Genomic DNA, 16,605 nt, shown 5'->3' on the forward strand with positions numbered 1-16,605 from the left:
TATTTTTAATCATTTTTAATATTATTTTTTATTATAATAATAAAATATTAATAAAAAATTCTATCTAATTCCTTTTAAAATAATATATAATTTATTTAATTTATAATTGGATGTTATCTTAATCTGATAATTAATTATATTTATAATTTGAGTTATTTTAATTTAATTAGAATTAATTTTTTAATTATAGTAAAGCCATTTTATGATTAAGTTATTATTTAAAATGTATGATTATATAATTTTTTAAAGGTTTAATTACTCTGCAGGTCCCTATAGTTTCACCGAATTTTCAATTAGGTCCCTATACTTTTTTTTCTTTTCAATTGGGTCCCTATACATTATTTTTTTTTCAATTTAGTAATTGTTAACGTTAAACGTAAAAAAAATGTTAGTAAATTGTGAAATTACTTGTATACCCTTAAGGACCCAATTGAAAAAAAAAAGTATAGGGACCTAATTGAAAATTCGATGAAACTATAAATATTCAATGAAAGATATTCCTATAATCCATATTCAATGATTTTACGACATGAAAGATATTTCTATAATCCTTTTTATTTTGTTGCTATCATATTTGTAACAATTTACATTCTGAAAGCATCTTCATTTGTTAAAAAAAAATCTGCTAGTGTTTACAATTTCACAAGATTTTTGAAAAAATATGCAGATGACAATTTTAATGATATTTTGGATGAAAGCTATAATAGAAAAGATTACAATATGTCTTGGTTCGATTCCAAAAGTATATACATCCGGTCTCCACAACAACAAATGGTAGAATTTATGGTAAAATTTTTCACTATAAACGAATTTAAGTTACAAATATCAATTCAAACCAAATACAAAACAAAATTCTCAAACACCTCATGGCTTTTTTTAGATATTCTCACATCCTAGCTCTCTTGCCTTTCTCATGACAGAAGTTGATACTCACTTTTTAAGCTCTCTCTTTCTTATAAATAGAATAATTCATATCAGCTATCCTAAAATAGAATGAAATGATGAAGACATGAAAAAATATAATTGCACAATATCAGTCAAAATATATAACTAAGTTTTTCCTTCCTTTTTTTCTTTGTACACTTTCTGCCTATTTTGACAGTGTTCCCTATTCCCTAATGCATTCCCATTCTCAAGTCCTGTTGCATTTGCTATTGCACCCACTGGACCACCATTTACTTGACTTGAGCCTGTAGCTGCACTTCCAAGCCCACTTGGAGCTTCAGTACCTTGCTTGGAATCCTCCATTGAATTGGTTTGGGCTTCTGGTTGCATAGCATTAGGATCCTCAGCATAAGCATTCCCGTCGCCAGTATTCGAATAACCTAAGGCATAAGCTGAATTGGCTTGAGTAGCAGCCTCTGCAGCAGGCTCAGCAACAGTAGAAGCTGCTTCCTGAGTAGGGTTTGAGGCAGAGTCACCAAACCCAGCAGCAGCATGTGTCTCAGCTGCAGGTGCTTCGGCAACTATTGTTTCACTATCTCCCATAGTTGAATAAGCAAGCCTTCACCTTCAAAGGCTTAATGAATCAAACAAGCAAATAGTAACGCGGTAATAATCCTACAGAAAAAGTTAACTACCAGGTTAGAAATGGAAGGACAAAACTAAAGAAATTCATTGTTGTTCTCACTATGCAGTGTTGCTCTAAATGCAAACATAGTTTCCCTAAATTATATATACAAGCATACAAACAAAAAGAGATAATTCATCGCATTCTACAAAGGCTTGGAGCTGAATTAAATAGAATTCCTAAAATCTAGGAGTGCAACGAAGAGCGCATCACAAAATCACAGACTCACAGTAACAAGAATTCTAGGTACAGCATTTGGATTCAGAGCAAACATAATCATCAATTAGTACAAAATTTGAATTCTAATAAATAGCTACGACAAAACCTGGCTTAGGTTTTTCAGATTCTAAACCCTAATTGACACTGCAGATAGCACTGCAAGTACCTGAAGAAAGAGAGTGAGTGAGAGAGAGAGAGTGAGAAATTTGCAGAGAGTAAAGCCTTCTCTTTCTTCTTCAGCAACACAATCTGAAATTGGAAATTTGGAAATTATCAAACTAAGCCTGAATCAAGCTAAAATGAATTAAACTCACCTTTTCGTTGGTGAAAACAAATTCAGGAGCAGCAGTGACCACATGAACATCATGACCAGCAAGGATTAGATGCCTCACCACCTACATATATACATGCAATTGAAATTGAAATTGCAATTCAAACTTAAGTGCAATGCAATATCCAAATAATGAATCATGAACGACAATGACAATGAGAATGAGGATGAGAAATGAGAGGTTACCTCCGCAACACGAGTTGCGTGGCCAAATTCATGACCAGTGACATAGTAAGCAAACACCATTTTCTGTGTGGAATAAACAACAGCAGCACCATCGCCATCATACTCTTCCTGCTGCTTCATCCCCATTTTAATCCCCATTTTAATCGCTACCATAATTTTTTAGCAGCCACACGTTGTTGCAGAGCCAATCCAGGAAGCAAGACGGAGTTGAACATCGGCGATTCGAGGCGAGGCGCGGTGAGACAAGGCGAGACGAGGCGATGCAATGGGCAAGGCAGACAAGCGGAGCAGAGCACCCGTGGACCGTGGACCGTGGACCCGTGGACGATGCAGACGGACGATGACCACCCAACGACGGACAAGGACGACACCACGGAAGACGGCAGCAGAGTGCGACGGAGGAGAAACTCAATTTGGATCTTATGAAACTAACTTAGGGCTGGTTAGGGTTTTTTAATTTGGGGACAAAATGTAAAGGGTAGTATTGGTATTTTAAAAAAATAGAAGAGATGTTAATTAATTATTTTAATCTAATTATAAGAATATTTGGTTTTTTAACAGAATATTCTATTATTTTAAACAGATTTGTGATGATAGGGACTAAATTAAAAAAAAATAACGTATTGAGATCCAATTAAAAAGAAAAAAAGTGTAAGAACCTAATTAAAAATTCGGTAAAATTATTGAGACCGACAAAATAATTAAACTTTTTTTAAAATATTAATAATCAAATTTGTTCTAAATCATTCTTTCTTAAAAAAAGACTTCTAAGATTCCGATGCTATTTAAGCACATTAATTATCACTCATTTTATGGTTAAGATCTTAACTCTAATTAAATTAAAGTAACTCACAAGTATAATTAGTTATTAAATTAAAATAATATTCAATTAAAAATTGACACATCAAAAAAATAAATTATATGTTATTTTATAAGAATTAAATAAAATTTACTAATATTAATTATTATTTATATGTTCTATTACATTACATGGCGTATTCTAAATGTATAGTATCTTATATTTTTATACAAATATCGTATTGCTATATTCGTATCATGTCGTATCTGTATTGCGAATCAAATATATACTTTCTAGTCACGAACTAAATTTTCGAAGTGGTTTAACATTTTTTAAAAATATTAAATATATATTAGAATTAACTACTAAAACTAATTACTATATATATATATATATATATATATATATATTAATTTATTTTAATATATATTTTATATTTTAAATGTATATTTTTATATCTAACATAGTTGAATACTTTAATATAAGGATAGCAAAAGTGCAAAACCCTTAGGATAAGTTTGGTACGGGATAATCTATATGGATTATTGGTCATTTTTTAATTTTTAATTAAATTACTTGACTCTGTTAGGTTGCCCTATTTGATAGATTATATGTGTAATTTGGATTGCTTATAAAGTTGTAAATAATAATAACAATGTTTCTTGGTTATAAAATCTAATCAAATTGGCCCAACAATTTATTAACCCAAATCATCCTAAAAAACAACTCGCATAAACAAGAATATCATGATAGCACCTATTGTAAACAGAAACAAACAATTTATCAATAGAAATTGGAAGGTAAAGTTCAAGCATACACTACACGAAGGAAATCAAGTGGAAGACAAATTTGCAAGACTCAGCGTGGAAGGGGATTTTGACTTGATAATTTGGGAGAGTCCTCCAAAGAGAGTTGCCATGGAGCTGCTGAAGGATATGAGGGAGTGGCTACTTCACGTCAGAGGCATAAAAGGGATTAGGGTGATGTAGGTTTTGTTATTTTGTATGGGACTAGGTCATCTACTTTGAACAAAACAATTAATTAATTAATTTTTTATTTTAATTAACTTGATAAAAAAATTTAAATTCTTGAAAAATATAATTTTTTATGGTGGGGTCAGTCCGCCAACAAAATGAGACATATTAAAAATTTTTAATCGCCTATTTAAATGAGCATGCTAGTTCGCTTACTATCATTGTTTGAAATTTTGAAATGGTATTTTATGTCCTGATATGACCGTTATAAGTTGGTTATGAAAACTCGACATATACGTTATAGGTCGGCCATTAAAATCATAACAACAAATCAGAACGTCATAATCTCCACACGCTACCACTATAATTCGGTAACAGACAACCTCAGATCACCTAATCTCAATATAAAGAAAAAGGGAGGTATTCATTTTGATTTGAGTTAAGAACTACTTGAGAACAAATTTATTCAAATACTGACTTGAGCTATGGAGTACTTTTTGCAGGTATCTACTCCCTTGTTCACAAAAAGTCGAAGTATATAACCTGTCTCAAAGGAAGTCGTCGAAGAACGAGCTATTTCCCAACCGATCCACCCAAGAACATGTCCTAATCTTCTTCTTTTTTGTCTATGATTAATGATGTAGATGTGTAAAGTAGTAAATCCAAAGAAATAATAAATTTTGTGTGTTTAGGTAAAAGAAAAAGATTCTATGTTTTTTTTTTAATTGTGTTTAAGTAATTTTTTATATATTTATATAAAAGATTATGTATTTTTTTTGTGTTTCTTTTAAATTTTTTATATGTTTATTGTCAAAAAAATTCTACCTATATTGTTTTGGTTAAAAAAGTTGTGTTTCGTCACGTGTTTCGTTTTTAAAAAATTTGTTTAGATAAAAATTTAGGCTCAAGAATTTCAATATGGGAAGGAACCTGGTGATTTGGCCAGAAATAGGAGAACATTGTGTATTACCCAATGGTGGATGTCAGAGGTGCATGGTTAACACGCAGGGGGCGTGTTGACTGCTACAAGTGGGGGTGTGAAGATACGTGGCGCCGTCTGATTCGTTGGAGCTGGGACCACGCGGGGGCGTGATGACTCAGCAAGCGGGGGACGAGATGACGTGGCTGAGCTTGAGTGGTACACGGTGGCATCATGTGGGGGGCGTGCTGACGTAGCACGTGGGGGGCATGATGACGTGGTTGAGCTTGAGTGGTACACGGTGGCATCACGTGGGGTGCTGACGTAGCACGTGGGGGGCGTGATGACGTGGCTGCATCACGTTGGGGGCTTGCTGAATCAGCACGCAGGGGTGTGATGACACGTGGCGAGACGTGATTAGCTGAGGCAATTAACACGTGGGGGGCGTGGTGAATGCTTCTCTCTATATAAGGCAGTGCTCAGATACATTTTTATTCGGAGGAAGTGTGTGAGTATTCTTTAAGTGTGTTTCTAGTGTAATGGAGGGTACCGCAAACTTAGTGGTGTATCGCGACGGTGAGATAATACGTAATACTTATAAGGGAGTGAGGTTTGTGTGCCAGAATTCATTTTCGTTTGTGGTTCTATGCACCATCACGTTAATGGAGCTTCAGAACGGTCTCTGTCAAAGCATGGAGAACGGTACATTAATGAGAGTGAGCAGAATTTTGTACTAGAATCCGGTTGTAGTTTTTGGTGGTCTGATGCACTTTGATACCATGGCAATCACTGACGAAGTGACTATGTAAAATATGTTTCAAATTCACTGACAGACTCAGATGCGACAGCCACAGATTGAGCTGTATGTTGAGTTTGAAACCATAGAGGCAGAAGGGATTCAAAATGATTTAGAGGTGGAGGATGATAGAGCTGCAGTGTACAAGGGAATGAATAGTGACAGCGAAGAAGACTTCGAAGTCACTTATGAAGCCGGCGACGAAGACGAGGATGGTGATGTGGGAGTTGAGACAGCAGCGGATAATGTAGTGGTTCACCCCTTGATCAGTCAACCGATGAACGTGCCACCTTTTATGCGTGAGTTGGATCTCGACGCCATGCATGCACCTGAGTTTTCGGAATATTCAAACATAGGTATATGATGACCGAATAATACATTTTTCTTAATCTATAATTTGGATTGAATAATAAACGATGATGGGCACTTTCTGTAGGCGTTGCTGATCCTGAGGACGGAGAGTTCCGGATTGGAATGGAATACAGTTCTAGAAAGTTGGTCGTGGCAGCAATTAGAAGTTATACTATCAGTAGAGGAGTTGACTACGACGTGTATGAGTCTGAGCCACAGACGTTCTATGCAAAATGAAAGATGTATGGGCGTGGGTGTGACTGGCTTATCCGAGCCAGCTTGATACGAAAAAAAGGTTGTTGGGAGATACACAGATACAACGGTAGGCACACGTGCACAATGAGAGTGATTTCACAGGATCATTCCAAGTTGGACTCGGATACAGTTGCTGAGGCTATAAGGCCATTGGTCGAGACTGACCCATCTATCAAGGTGAAATCTATAATAGCTAAAGTCCAGTCAAGGTTCAACTATACCATCAGTTACCGAAAGGCTTGGTTGGCAAAGCAGAAGTCCATAGCGAAAGTTTTCGGTGATTGGGAGGAGAGTTTCCAAGCCTTGCCATGGTGGCTCTCGGTTATGGTTCAGAAGATGCCAGAGTCAGTTGTCCAAGTAGAAACACGCCCACTGTACAATGGGAATGAAGAGGCGCAAAGGGGTAAAAATACTTCATCGCGTATTTTGGAGTTTCAATCCATGCATTAGGGCATTTAGGCATTGCAAGCCCCTAGTACAGGTTGACGGCACACACCTATATGGAAAGTACAAAGGTACACTTCTAGTCGCTGTTGCACATGATGTAAACCAAAACATTGTGCCTATCACTTTTGCCTTGGTGGAAGGGGAGACAGCTGATGCGTGGCACTTCTTTCTCAGGAATCTGCGAATGCATGTCAGAAAAGATGGTGTGGGAATGATCTCAGACCGGCATGAGTCAATTCGGGCAGCAGTAAATCGTTTCAAAGGTGACTGGCAACCTCCAAGAGCATGGTGGATGTTTTGTATAAGGCACATCGGCAGCAACTTCCTACGAGCATTCAAAGTCCCTCACTTGCAAAAGCTTGTGGTCAACATTGGTATTCAAGAACAGTGGAGGAGTATAACATCAACTATAAGAGGCTCCAAGAGTGAGGCGAGGCATATGCCAGGTGGTGTGATGCCATTGGACTTAGACATTGGGTATTGGCATTCGACGAGGGACATCGATGGGGCCATATGACGACGAACCTTGTCGAGTGGATTAACTTAGTGTTGAAGGGTGCCCGTAATCTACCTGTGTTGGCACTAGTCCGAGCAACATATTATCGGTTAAATGAACTTTTTATGCGAAAGAGTGCCAAGAATCACGAACGCAAGCGTGCTGGATTTACTTATTCCGTATTCGCACAACAGCGGATAGAGGCAAATATGCAATAGGCTGGGAATATAGTTGTGCACCGTTTTGATAGACGGAATGAGGTATTTGAGGTGCGCGAAATGACTAGCGAAAAGGTGTTAGTCGTTGATCTTGCGCGACGGACGTGTGACTGTGGGCACTTTCAGGTGGAACGAATACCATGTTGCCATGTTATTGCTTGTTGTGCTAACCAGCGTATCGATTGGCAGCTGTATGTGCATGACGTGTACAAGATGACAGAGATCCGTAAGGTATATAGGTTCGAGTTCACACCGTTAGGTGATGCCGAGACATGACCCGCATATGAGGGACCCACATTGGTCACTAATCCCGCCTTGAGGTGAACGTCGAAAGGTCGCCCAAAATTGACCAGATACTTGAATGAAATGGACTCACGCGACATGCGTGGTCCTCGGATATGCCGTCTCTGTGGTGCCAGGGTCATAGTCGGAGTCGATGTGCTCAGCGTGCTGGACCGAGTGGTGCGGAAGAATGACTTTTATTTTCATTGTGTTTGTATTTCTAATATTTCATTTTGTTAGTTGAATTTTTTTTATTTTAGTCGTGTTTGTATTTTTAAAATTGAGATTAGCCATCGATATTTAACACCAGGTTCATATTAACATTTACTGCCTTCTTGAAGCAAATATACAAATTTTTTACTACGAATAACATCGAGCAACATACAGAACATTAAATACAAATTACATTAAACCTAAGGATTAAATCTAAACCCCAACCCGATGCTCACTTCCTACGAGCCATCCAGTTCAGTGCCTTACCCATCATGCCCTGACCTGGATTTTGCTCCGTCCATAGGTCATATGGGTGACCTGGAACTGAGTCACCCACACCTGGAGCGGCCGACCCACCCGCCTCTGCCGGAGGGGCCGACCCACCCGCCTCTTCCGGAGGGGCCGACCCACTTGCCTCTGCTGGAGCGGATGCACCGGGGTTGTACTCGTCAACAACTGTGTATGTCCGCTGAAGGAATCCACTATCACACGACGAACCCTCTGACGATGTATGGATAGCACTAAAATCTGACCAACCACCCAAACTAGTGTTGGCCCAATTCTGTTGTTGCTGATCTCTATGACCACCAACAGAGAAGTCAAACCAATCATGACCGGTTGGAATCGTCAGTATGGGCTGATGCAACTGGCTGGACTGGCCTGGGTGGCTGTGCTGAGGGTGCTGGCTGTGCTGAGAGTGCTGAGAGTGGTGGCTGTGCTGAGAGTGGTGACTATGATGACTGTGCTGGCTACCATGACTCTGGTTCGGTGGCTGTCGTACATAATAAGGAAACGGCTCAAACACTGCATGCTGAGGTGGGACTTGAGGTGCAGGTGGCTGAGGTGCAGTTGGGCCCTGAGGAACATAGTCTGACAATCTCAGCATATGTCCGAACGAGGCCATGTACCAATCCCGATACTCCCTGGTCGGTATAAAGTCCCAGGTCGGAAGGGGGTGTAGATCCCGTAGCCGAGTGTTTTGCCTGTTGCCCCACTCCGCTATTCATGTCCCATGCAAAACTGTCCAGTCATGAAGCTGCACTCCGCGAAGAGCCATACAATGCTGGTCCAGTGGAATGTCCCTTGCTATACGCGGGGGAGGCTGTGCGAACCCAAACTGATGCATCACTCGGTCCGCAGGGTGCCATTCGATACACTCGAACGACAACAACGGAGCAACGGTATCACACACATCAAGATGTCCATGTAACTCTCCAGGTATGACCATTCCTTCGTACAGCCGCCACTCAAACTGCCACATATAATTCGTATGTCATAACCCTAACATTAATGTTTGGAACTAGGATTCACAAGAACCATAAATATTTACCTCCTGCATGTAGTCTATATCATGCATAAATCTCGCTACGGTCTTTGATAACCACGCTGTAGTCCGTTCCGAATGACTTCACCTGAAACATGATACATTGAAAAAATTTACGTAAGTAACCGTAAATGAAACATGCATAGTGAATATAATCTCTGACAAGAACCATAAATATTTACCTCATGGCAACTGGTATCTCAGCAGGTGGAAGGGTATGTCTCGGTACGGGCGCAAGACACGGCATTCGCTCTCATGCCCAAACAAACAACAGATTAAGAGAGCCATCCATCTCCTTCGTATCATATCGTGATGCACGACATAGTGCTCTGTAAAGATGTGCGAGACATGCTGACCCCAACTATAAGTATGAATCCGCTCGAAATCGCAAAGCAACGGTAGATACTTTGCGTGGGCGTATGCGGTCGACTTATCTGTGAATAAGGTCGACCCTAACATACAGAAAATCTGACATCTCACGTATCTCCTTATGGACTCTTCAGTGTCCAATGGCTCTGCATCTCTGATACGTCGAATCCAACCAAGCTTTATATAGAATTTCGAATTACCACTGAGTACTGGTTCACGTCCGAATATTGCCATGCTCTGACTCTGAACGAACTCACTACTACTGTCAATCCATCCACTAACAGGATTTCCATCGATGGGTAAGCCAAATATATGTGCGATATCTTCCAATGTTACCGTAACCTCACCCACCGGCAACACAAAAGTGTGAGCCTCCGGCTTCTACCTTTCAACCAGAGCAACTAACAAGGGGGTAAAATCCTCTTATCACCCAAATTCTCGATACGTGGTAGAATCCTGTGGCGCGTAAGTAGTTTTCGACTATCGGGTTCCAACTTTGTGGCGGATCCAGTTTACGTACCAACAAATTTCTGTTAGGCTGCATCAACAAAAATATATTCGTTAGATTACTTATAAATATTCATTTATTAATAAACAAATATTATCATATTTATTATAAAATGTTTGTATTCATTTGATAATATTTACATATTTATTTATTTTAGTATTTTATTTGTTCAAATAATTAACTAAAGTTACCAGTCAGTTAAAATAATTTTCTTTCGTGCATAAAAAATATATATTTCTCTAATATTTAATAATAACAACGTATATATATATTTATATATTCTAATATTTATTTATTTATTACTTTAATATTTATATATTAAAATTTTGAATATTTTCAACATACATATTTATTTACAGAATATATATTTACTATAGTATTATTTTTATATTTTATCGTAGAAAAATATATTTTTTTATAAATTTTTTATTATATTGTATAGTATATAATATATATTTATTTTAGAAAAATAACAAAAAATAACAGAAAAAATTATATAAAGTTAACAGAAAAAATATATAATTAACAAAAAAATTTATATTCTAACATGTTAAATAACAAAAAATAACAGAAATTTAAATACACAATAAAAATATAATTTACCAATTTACATAAATTGGATGATCTAAATAATTTATAATATGTTCCTCTGGAGCTTTATAATTAAGAACCATTTTTTAAAATAAATACAAAGTAATATATTTTTTTCCTATTTTCCCACCAGCAACCCCCCTTCCCCTCTTCGTTGAATTGCAACCCCCTTCCCTTCGCTGATGGTGTAATGCTCTTCTTCCCTCTCACCAATACACTATTGCTTCTTTTGCACTTGAGGAGGCTCTTTATATAGAGCAACTTAGGCCACGCTTGCTGTTTACTGGGGGAGACCTGTCCCCTGCATGGAGGCAACGGTCAACACGCCTCCTCCTCCCCCGCCGCCGCGTGGTGCAGGCCACATCGGGACTCTGCAATGCCAGCTCCACCACGCCCCCTGCGTGGTGCCAGAGCCTTGCATGCACGCCGCGTCACCACTCCCCCAGCGTGTTGCCTGGCAGCTCCACCGCTCGGTAAATCACCCCACCCTCCAATATCCTGCCAAAACACCAACTTCTTTCCCATAACAAAAATAATTTCCGAAAAATTATGTGTTTTAGTAAAAAAATTTTCTTCTATATTTCCATTAAAAACTTTTCTTGTTTGAAGTAAACAAGTTTTTGTGTTTAAGTAAAAAAAATTATAGAGAAAAAGGCAAATAGGTCTCTAACCTTTTTTTCCGCAGACATTTTAGTCTTTAAAGATTGGAAAATACATTCAAGTCCTTGACCCCTCCAAAACGTAGACAAATTTACTCCTCCATTAAAGTTACTCCGTTGGACCCGACGAAAAAGTCTGACGTGGCTCCCGTGGCGCTGATCTGGCCGTTACAAGAGCACACGTGGCATGTAACTTTTAAAAACAGGACATATTAGTTCTCTCACACCAAAACGTGTAGCTTTTCAAAATAGGACATATTAGTCCTCCCACACTAAAACAATGCCGTTTCACCCAGACCCCCAATCTTTCAAATTTATGAGCCCTAATCCTTGGAATACACAGAAATGGTGAAGTGGGTCACTGTCCTCATCCATCTCCAACTCCTTCCTCAGCCTCTAACCATCTCCCCGCCACCTTCACATCCCTCAACAGCCTCCTCTCCCTCTCCAACACTGCTCTCCAAGTTACTCCTCCCTCTCCCAAGCTCATCACATGCCCCTTTAACCCCAACCACCTCCTGCCCCCTGACTCCCTCTTCCACCATCACCTATGCTGCCCCTCCTTTCCTTGCCCCATCCCCCTCCCTCTTCACTCCCCTGCTTACCCTAACATACTCTACTCCCTTCCTAACCGCATCCTCTCACTCCTTCGTGCCGTTTTAGGTTTAGGATTTGCAAAGGAGCATGACCTGGTGCCGTGGATAATAGCGAGCTCACCTCGATACGGCGTCGTAATAAACTCGCCTATGCAGAAAGAGACAGTGTTTGTGATGGCTCACATGAGGAGCTGGAAGAAGGAATCGACGTTCTTCAAGAAAGCGAAGAAGCTCTTCATCGTTGATGTTTTGCACACTTGTGCTCCCTTCGATGGTGCTAGGATTGGTGTTCTTGTTTATCGCTTTGTTCCCAAGGGTTTGATTGCTCCTTCAGAAGTGTGAAGTTTCAACCATAATTCCATGTTTCATTTTAAAGTTTCATATTTTTGGTATAGCTTCTGCAACTGTTGATTAAGTTCAACTTAGCTTCTTTTTTTACTTTGTTTTAAGGTGTTTAAGCATTTGGTTCAAATTTCTTGAAATAGCTCTGGTAGCTTTTGATGTTTGTTTCTACCAATTGGTGAAGCTTGATATTGGTCAAATTCTGCTTTGAGTGGTTGAACTGTATTAGTCTTTGGCATTTGATAATTTGTTGAGGAAGAAACTGTATATTAGTCTTCTCAAATGAGATTCTTCCTTTGTGGGGTTTGTTAGAAATTGTTAACAGAGATTAGTAACTGAGTTGTGATTGGCTGATTGGTTATAGTTTTGTTAGTGTATAAAAGATCTATTGTATCAAATTGTATTCACCTTTTATTGTTCTCTCAATTGGCCACCATGATTCTCACCGTTTATTGTCTCAATTCTCAAAATTCTGTGCTAAAGTCTGGTTGGTTTGATATCGTATTTGACCTTATGAAAGCACAACTTTATGCTTCTATGAAGAGTTTTTGATAGCTCATGGTACAATCTGGGAGTATGTCATAAGCAAAAATGCTTTCTTTGCTTTGATCATATACAAAAGGTTCTAACTGGGGGTGCAAATCCAGCAGTTATTTACATAAAGGAAATCAGGTACAAAGAACACAATGCACAATGCCAACATAAAAATAACGGCGTTGTTTTGGTGTGGGAGGACTAATATGTCCTATTTTAAAAAGCTACACATTTTGGTGTGAGAGGACTAATATGTCCTGTTTTGAAAAGTTACATGCCACATGTGCTCCCGTAACGGCCAGGTCAGTGCCACGGGAGCCACGTCAGACTTTTCCGTTGGGTCCAACAGAGTCACTTCAACGAAGGGGTAAATTTGTCCGCATTTTGGAGGGGTCAGGGACATAAATATATTTTTCAATCCTTGGGGACTAAAATGTCCGTGGAAAAAAAGGTCAGGAACCTATTTGTCCTTTTCTCAAAATTATATATTTATGTCAAAAACAATTTGTATGTTTTTTGTTTCTTTACTATGAATTTTTTTTTATTAAACATTCTTAAAAAAATTTCATTCATACTCACGAATACCCACTATTACTCAAAAGGTGAAAACGATAGGCACATGATTAAATAAGTTTTGTTTTGGTTAAAAAATTGAATATAAAACACAACTTCAAATGGTAATTCAATATTTTTATTAATTAAACAAGTTACAGAAAAATAAATATTAAATCCTTAATTCACATTGAACAAACTAAACTCAAAACAACTTAGACACTTGTTCCTGCATGGTAAGTCTTGGAAAAAGTATAGTTCGTCCAGTCTTAGGTTGAGCTCATTTCTGCCTGGGCTGTATGAGGTATACATTGGCTTTAAAAGAATAGCGGCAGTGGGTACCTGCAAAGAAACTCTAACGTTCAAGTAAGAAAGAGTGTGAGATGAGTATACTACAATTTAGAGTGAATAGCATACCTTGCTATGTTTACGGTTTTTTTTTTAGAGACTTTGAGTTCGAATGTACTGTAGTACCGTTATCTAGTTGGCCTATTTTTTAGGTGATTCAAGAGATTCTTTCTGAAAACGTGTTATCTTTTGTAACAGAATCATGCATGTGACTGTTGGTTTGCCCATTTATAGGGAGTTTGGTGGCCGAATTATAGCTAACAGATCACATCCCCCAAGCTTGACTTGGAGAATTTTTTAATGAAATAGGTTGAGTTTCCTGACCAATATATGCCTTACAAATCGATTTTTTTTTAGGAAAGGGGACAGTCCCCAAGTTCAACCAGTTTTAGTAAAAAATTACCGAGAATGTATGATAGTTACATTTTCGGTTTCCTAGGTCATAACGAGTGATTGTGTTATGGGCGTTATTTTCTATGCTAGGAAAAATCAATGGTTTTAGAGGGCGTGGAACTAGAACGATTGTTGATCTTAATCATTCATGTGAGAACTGATTTGAGTTAATGGTTTTAAAGGGGCTTTTTGTAGTGTGAGACTGCTGGTATTCGGAGGACACTTAATTTTCCTTGGTTTGAAAATTTTCAGAAAATTTATAGAAGATAAGTAGGAAAGGTTAGTTGTGATATACTCTTTTATGATATTTATCCTTCCTCTACCCATTTGTTATTTTGTGTTTTCTTTTGGTTTTTGTTTTAGAATTTTCATCATAGTAATGGAAAAAATAAGGGGGAAGAGAAGGGGAAAAGGAAAGGAAAAGACGTAGGGGAAAAGATAGTAGATGAGGAGTTTATTCCAAATGTTGATGATCCATACTTGTGGGTTAACACCTCTTTGAAGGGGTATATATCGTGGTTTTATGATGAAAAGATAATGAAGGGGTATATATCATTTTCAATCTAAATTAATCCCTGACAACGATGCCAAAAACTTGATGTGGACTTGATAAACAATATCCACCAACAAGTGCACTGGGTCGTAATCAAGTAATACCTCACTATGAGTGAGGTCGATCCCACGAAGATTGAAAGATTAAGCAACTTTAATTAATTGGCCATTCTAGTTAAATAATCAATTTAATGAGGTTTGAACAAATCTTAGATAACTTGATAGTGAAGTAAATTATTGAAAAGTAAATATCAAGGAAACAAATGATTGGAAATAAAGAGCGGGAAAGTAATTAGCTGGGAATTTAAAATGCAAAAAGGTAAATTGTTGGACTAAGGTGACAAGTTGGGGCTTAAGCTCAAAATTATTGGCATGTACATTGGGAGTCAAAATGCTACTTCCACAGTTACCAGGATTAGGATTGGTATATGGACCCAATGTCCTCCTGATAGGTGGAGCATTAGCATTATTGCCAACTTCAAAGTTGTGATCCTGATTAAATTCCTCATCCATGCTATGTTCTGAATCTTCTCCTTCAAATTCCTCAAGCACTGCTTTATCTCTTGCTTCTCTTCTTAATCTCCGAAGAATTTTGTCTATGTCTGGATCGTAAGATGTTGATTCACCTCTACAACCTTACATATACGCAAACAACCAAAAGAACAAATTAAAAAAGGTTCACTCTATCACTGAGTGTGCAGTTAGAGTTAAGTGATGCAAAATATCAAACAGTTAATATGCTAAGACTAAAATGAGTATATAAAATGAACAAGTAAATGGCATCAGCTGTAAAGGTAAAACAAATAAACAAAAGTAATTTGGGTAAAAAAATAAAAGAAAACGTTTAATCTAGATAGCCAATTGACTTAGTCATTATCAATCTAAATCAATCACCGGCAACGGCGCCAAAAACTTGATAAACAATATCCACCGGCAAGTGCACCGGGTCGTAATCAAGTAATAACTTACTATGAGTGAGGTCGATCCCACGAGGATTGAAAGATTAAGCAACTTTAATTAATTGGCCATTATAGTTAAATAATCAATTTAATGAGGTTTGAACAAATCTTATAAACTTGACAATGAAGTAAATTACTGAAAAGTAAATAACAAGGAAATAAAAAGTGGGAAAGTAATTAGTATGGAATTTAAAATGCAGAAAAGTAAATTGCTGGAAAGATAGATGACAGGGAAATTAAATTGCTAGAATGTAAGGGAATTAAGAACAATGAGCATTAAAGGAAAAATAAGTAATCAGAAAGGGAAGAGATTGAATAAGGGAGAATAATCGGGATACAGGGATATTGAATTTTCTGGATCAAATTGCTTTTCATCTCATCTTTAATCATGCAATTCATTGATCTCTTGGCAAATCATAAGTGATTGAAACCCAATTCCTTGTGAATCAATCTCTCTTAACTTGATCAATTGCCAATTCATTGATCTAATTGATCATGAGAAGAGATGGAGATTGATCTCTGATTTAGAGTCACACAATCCCATAAACCCAGATTGTGGGTTGATTAAATGTCACAATATCAATCCCAAACTCAGATTTGCACAATTGTGAGAAAGAACTTCAAGTATAATTCTATAATTCCTCTCCCAAGGTTCACATAGAATCCAAGTAAATTCAAACTCTTTCCCAAGATATTTGAATCCTTGAAATGAAGAACGAAGATTCTTTTTAGATAATCAAATAATAAATGAAGAGAAGAAGAAATTAAGCTTCTCAATTAATCCATCAAATTACAATAGAGTTCATTCTCGCAATGAAAAGG

The 16,605-nt window shown here is 37.6% G+C and overlaps 1 protein-coding gene across 1 annotated transcript; it reads right to left on the minus strand.

The window, feature by feature from the left end:
- Positions 1-1,035: 1,035 nt before the first annotated feature.
- Positions 1,036-2,077, minus strand: LOC112757543 (uncharacterized). Its single transcript, XM_025806111.3, has 2 exons — positions 1,956-2,077; positions 1,036-1,560 (listed from the first exon to the last, which is right to left on the minus strand). Exon 2 carries the CDS (start codon positions 1,486-1,488, stop codon positions 1,051-1,053), a length of 438 nt encoding a protein of 145 aa, XP_025661896.1. The 5' UTR covers positions 1,489-1,560; positions 1,956-2,077; the 3' UTR covers positions 1,036-1,050.
- Between the last annotated feature and the right edge of the window lie 14,528 nt (positions 2,078-16,605).

Source organism: Arachis hypogaea, chromosome 16 (genome assembly GCF_003086295.3).
Source record: "Arachis hypogaea cultivar Tifrunner chromosome 16, arahy.Tifrunner.gnm2.J5K5, whole genome shotgun sequence".
NCBI lineage: Eukaryota > Viridiplantae > Streptophyta > Magnoliopsida > Fabales > Fabaceae > Arachis > Arachis hypogaea.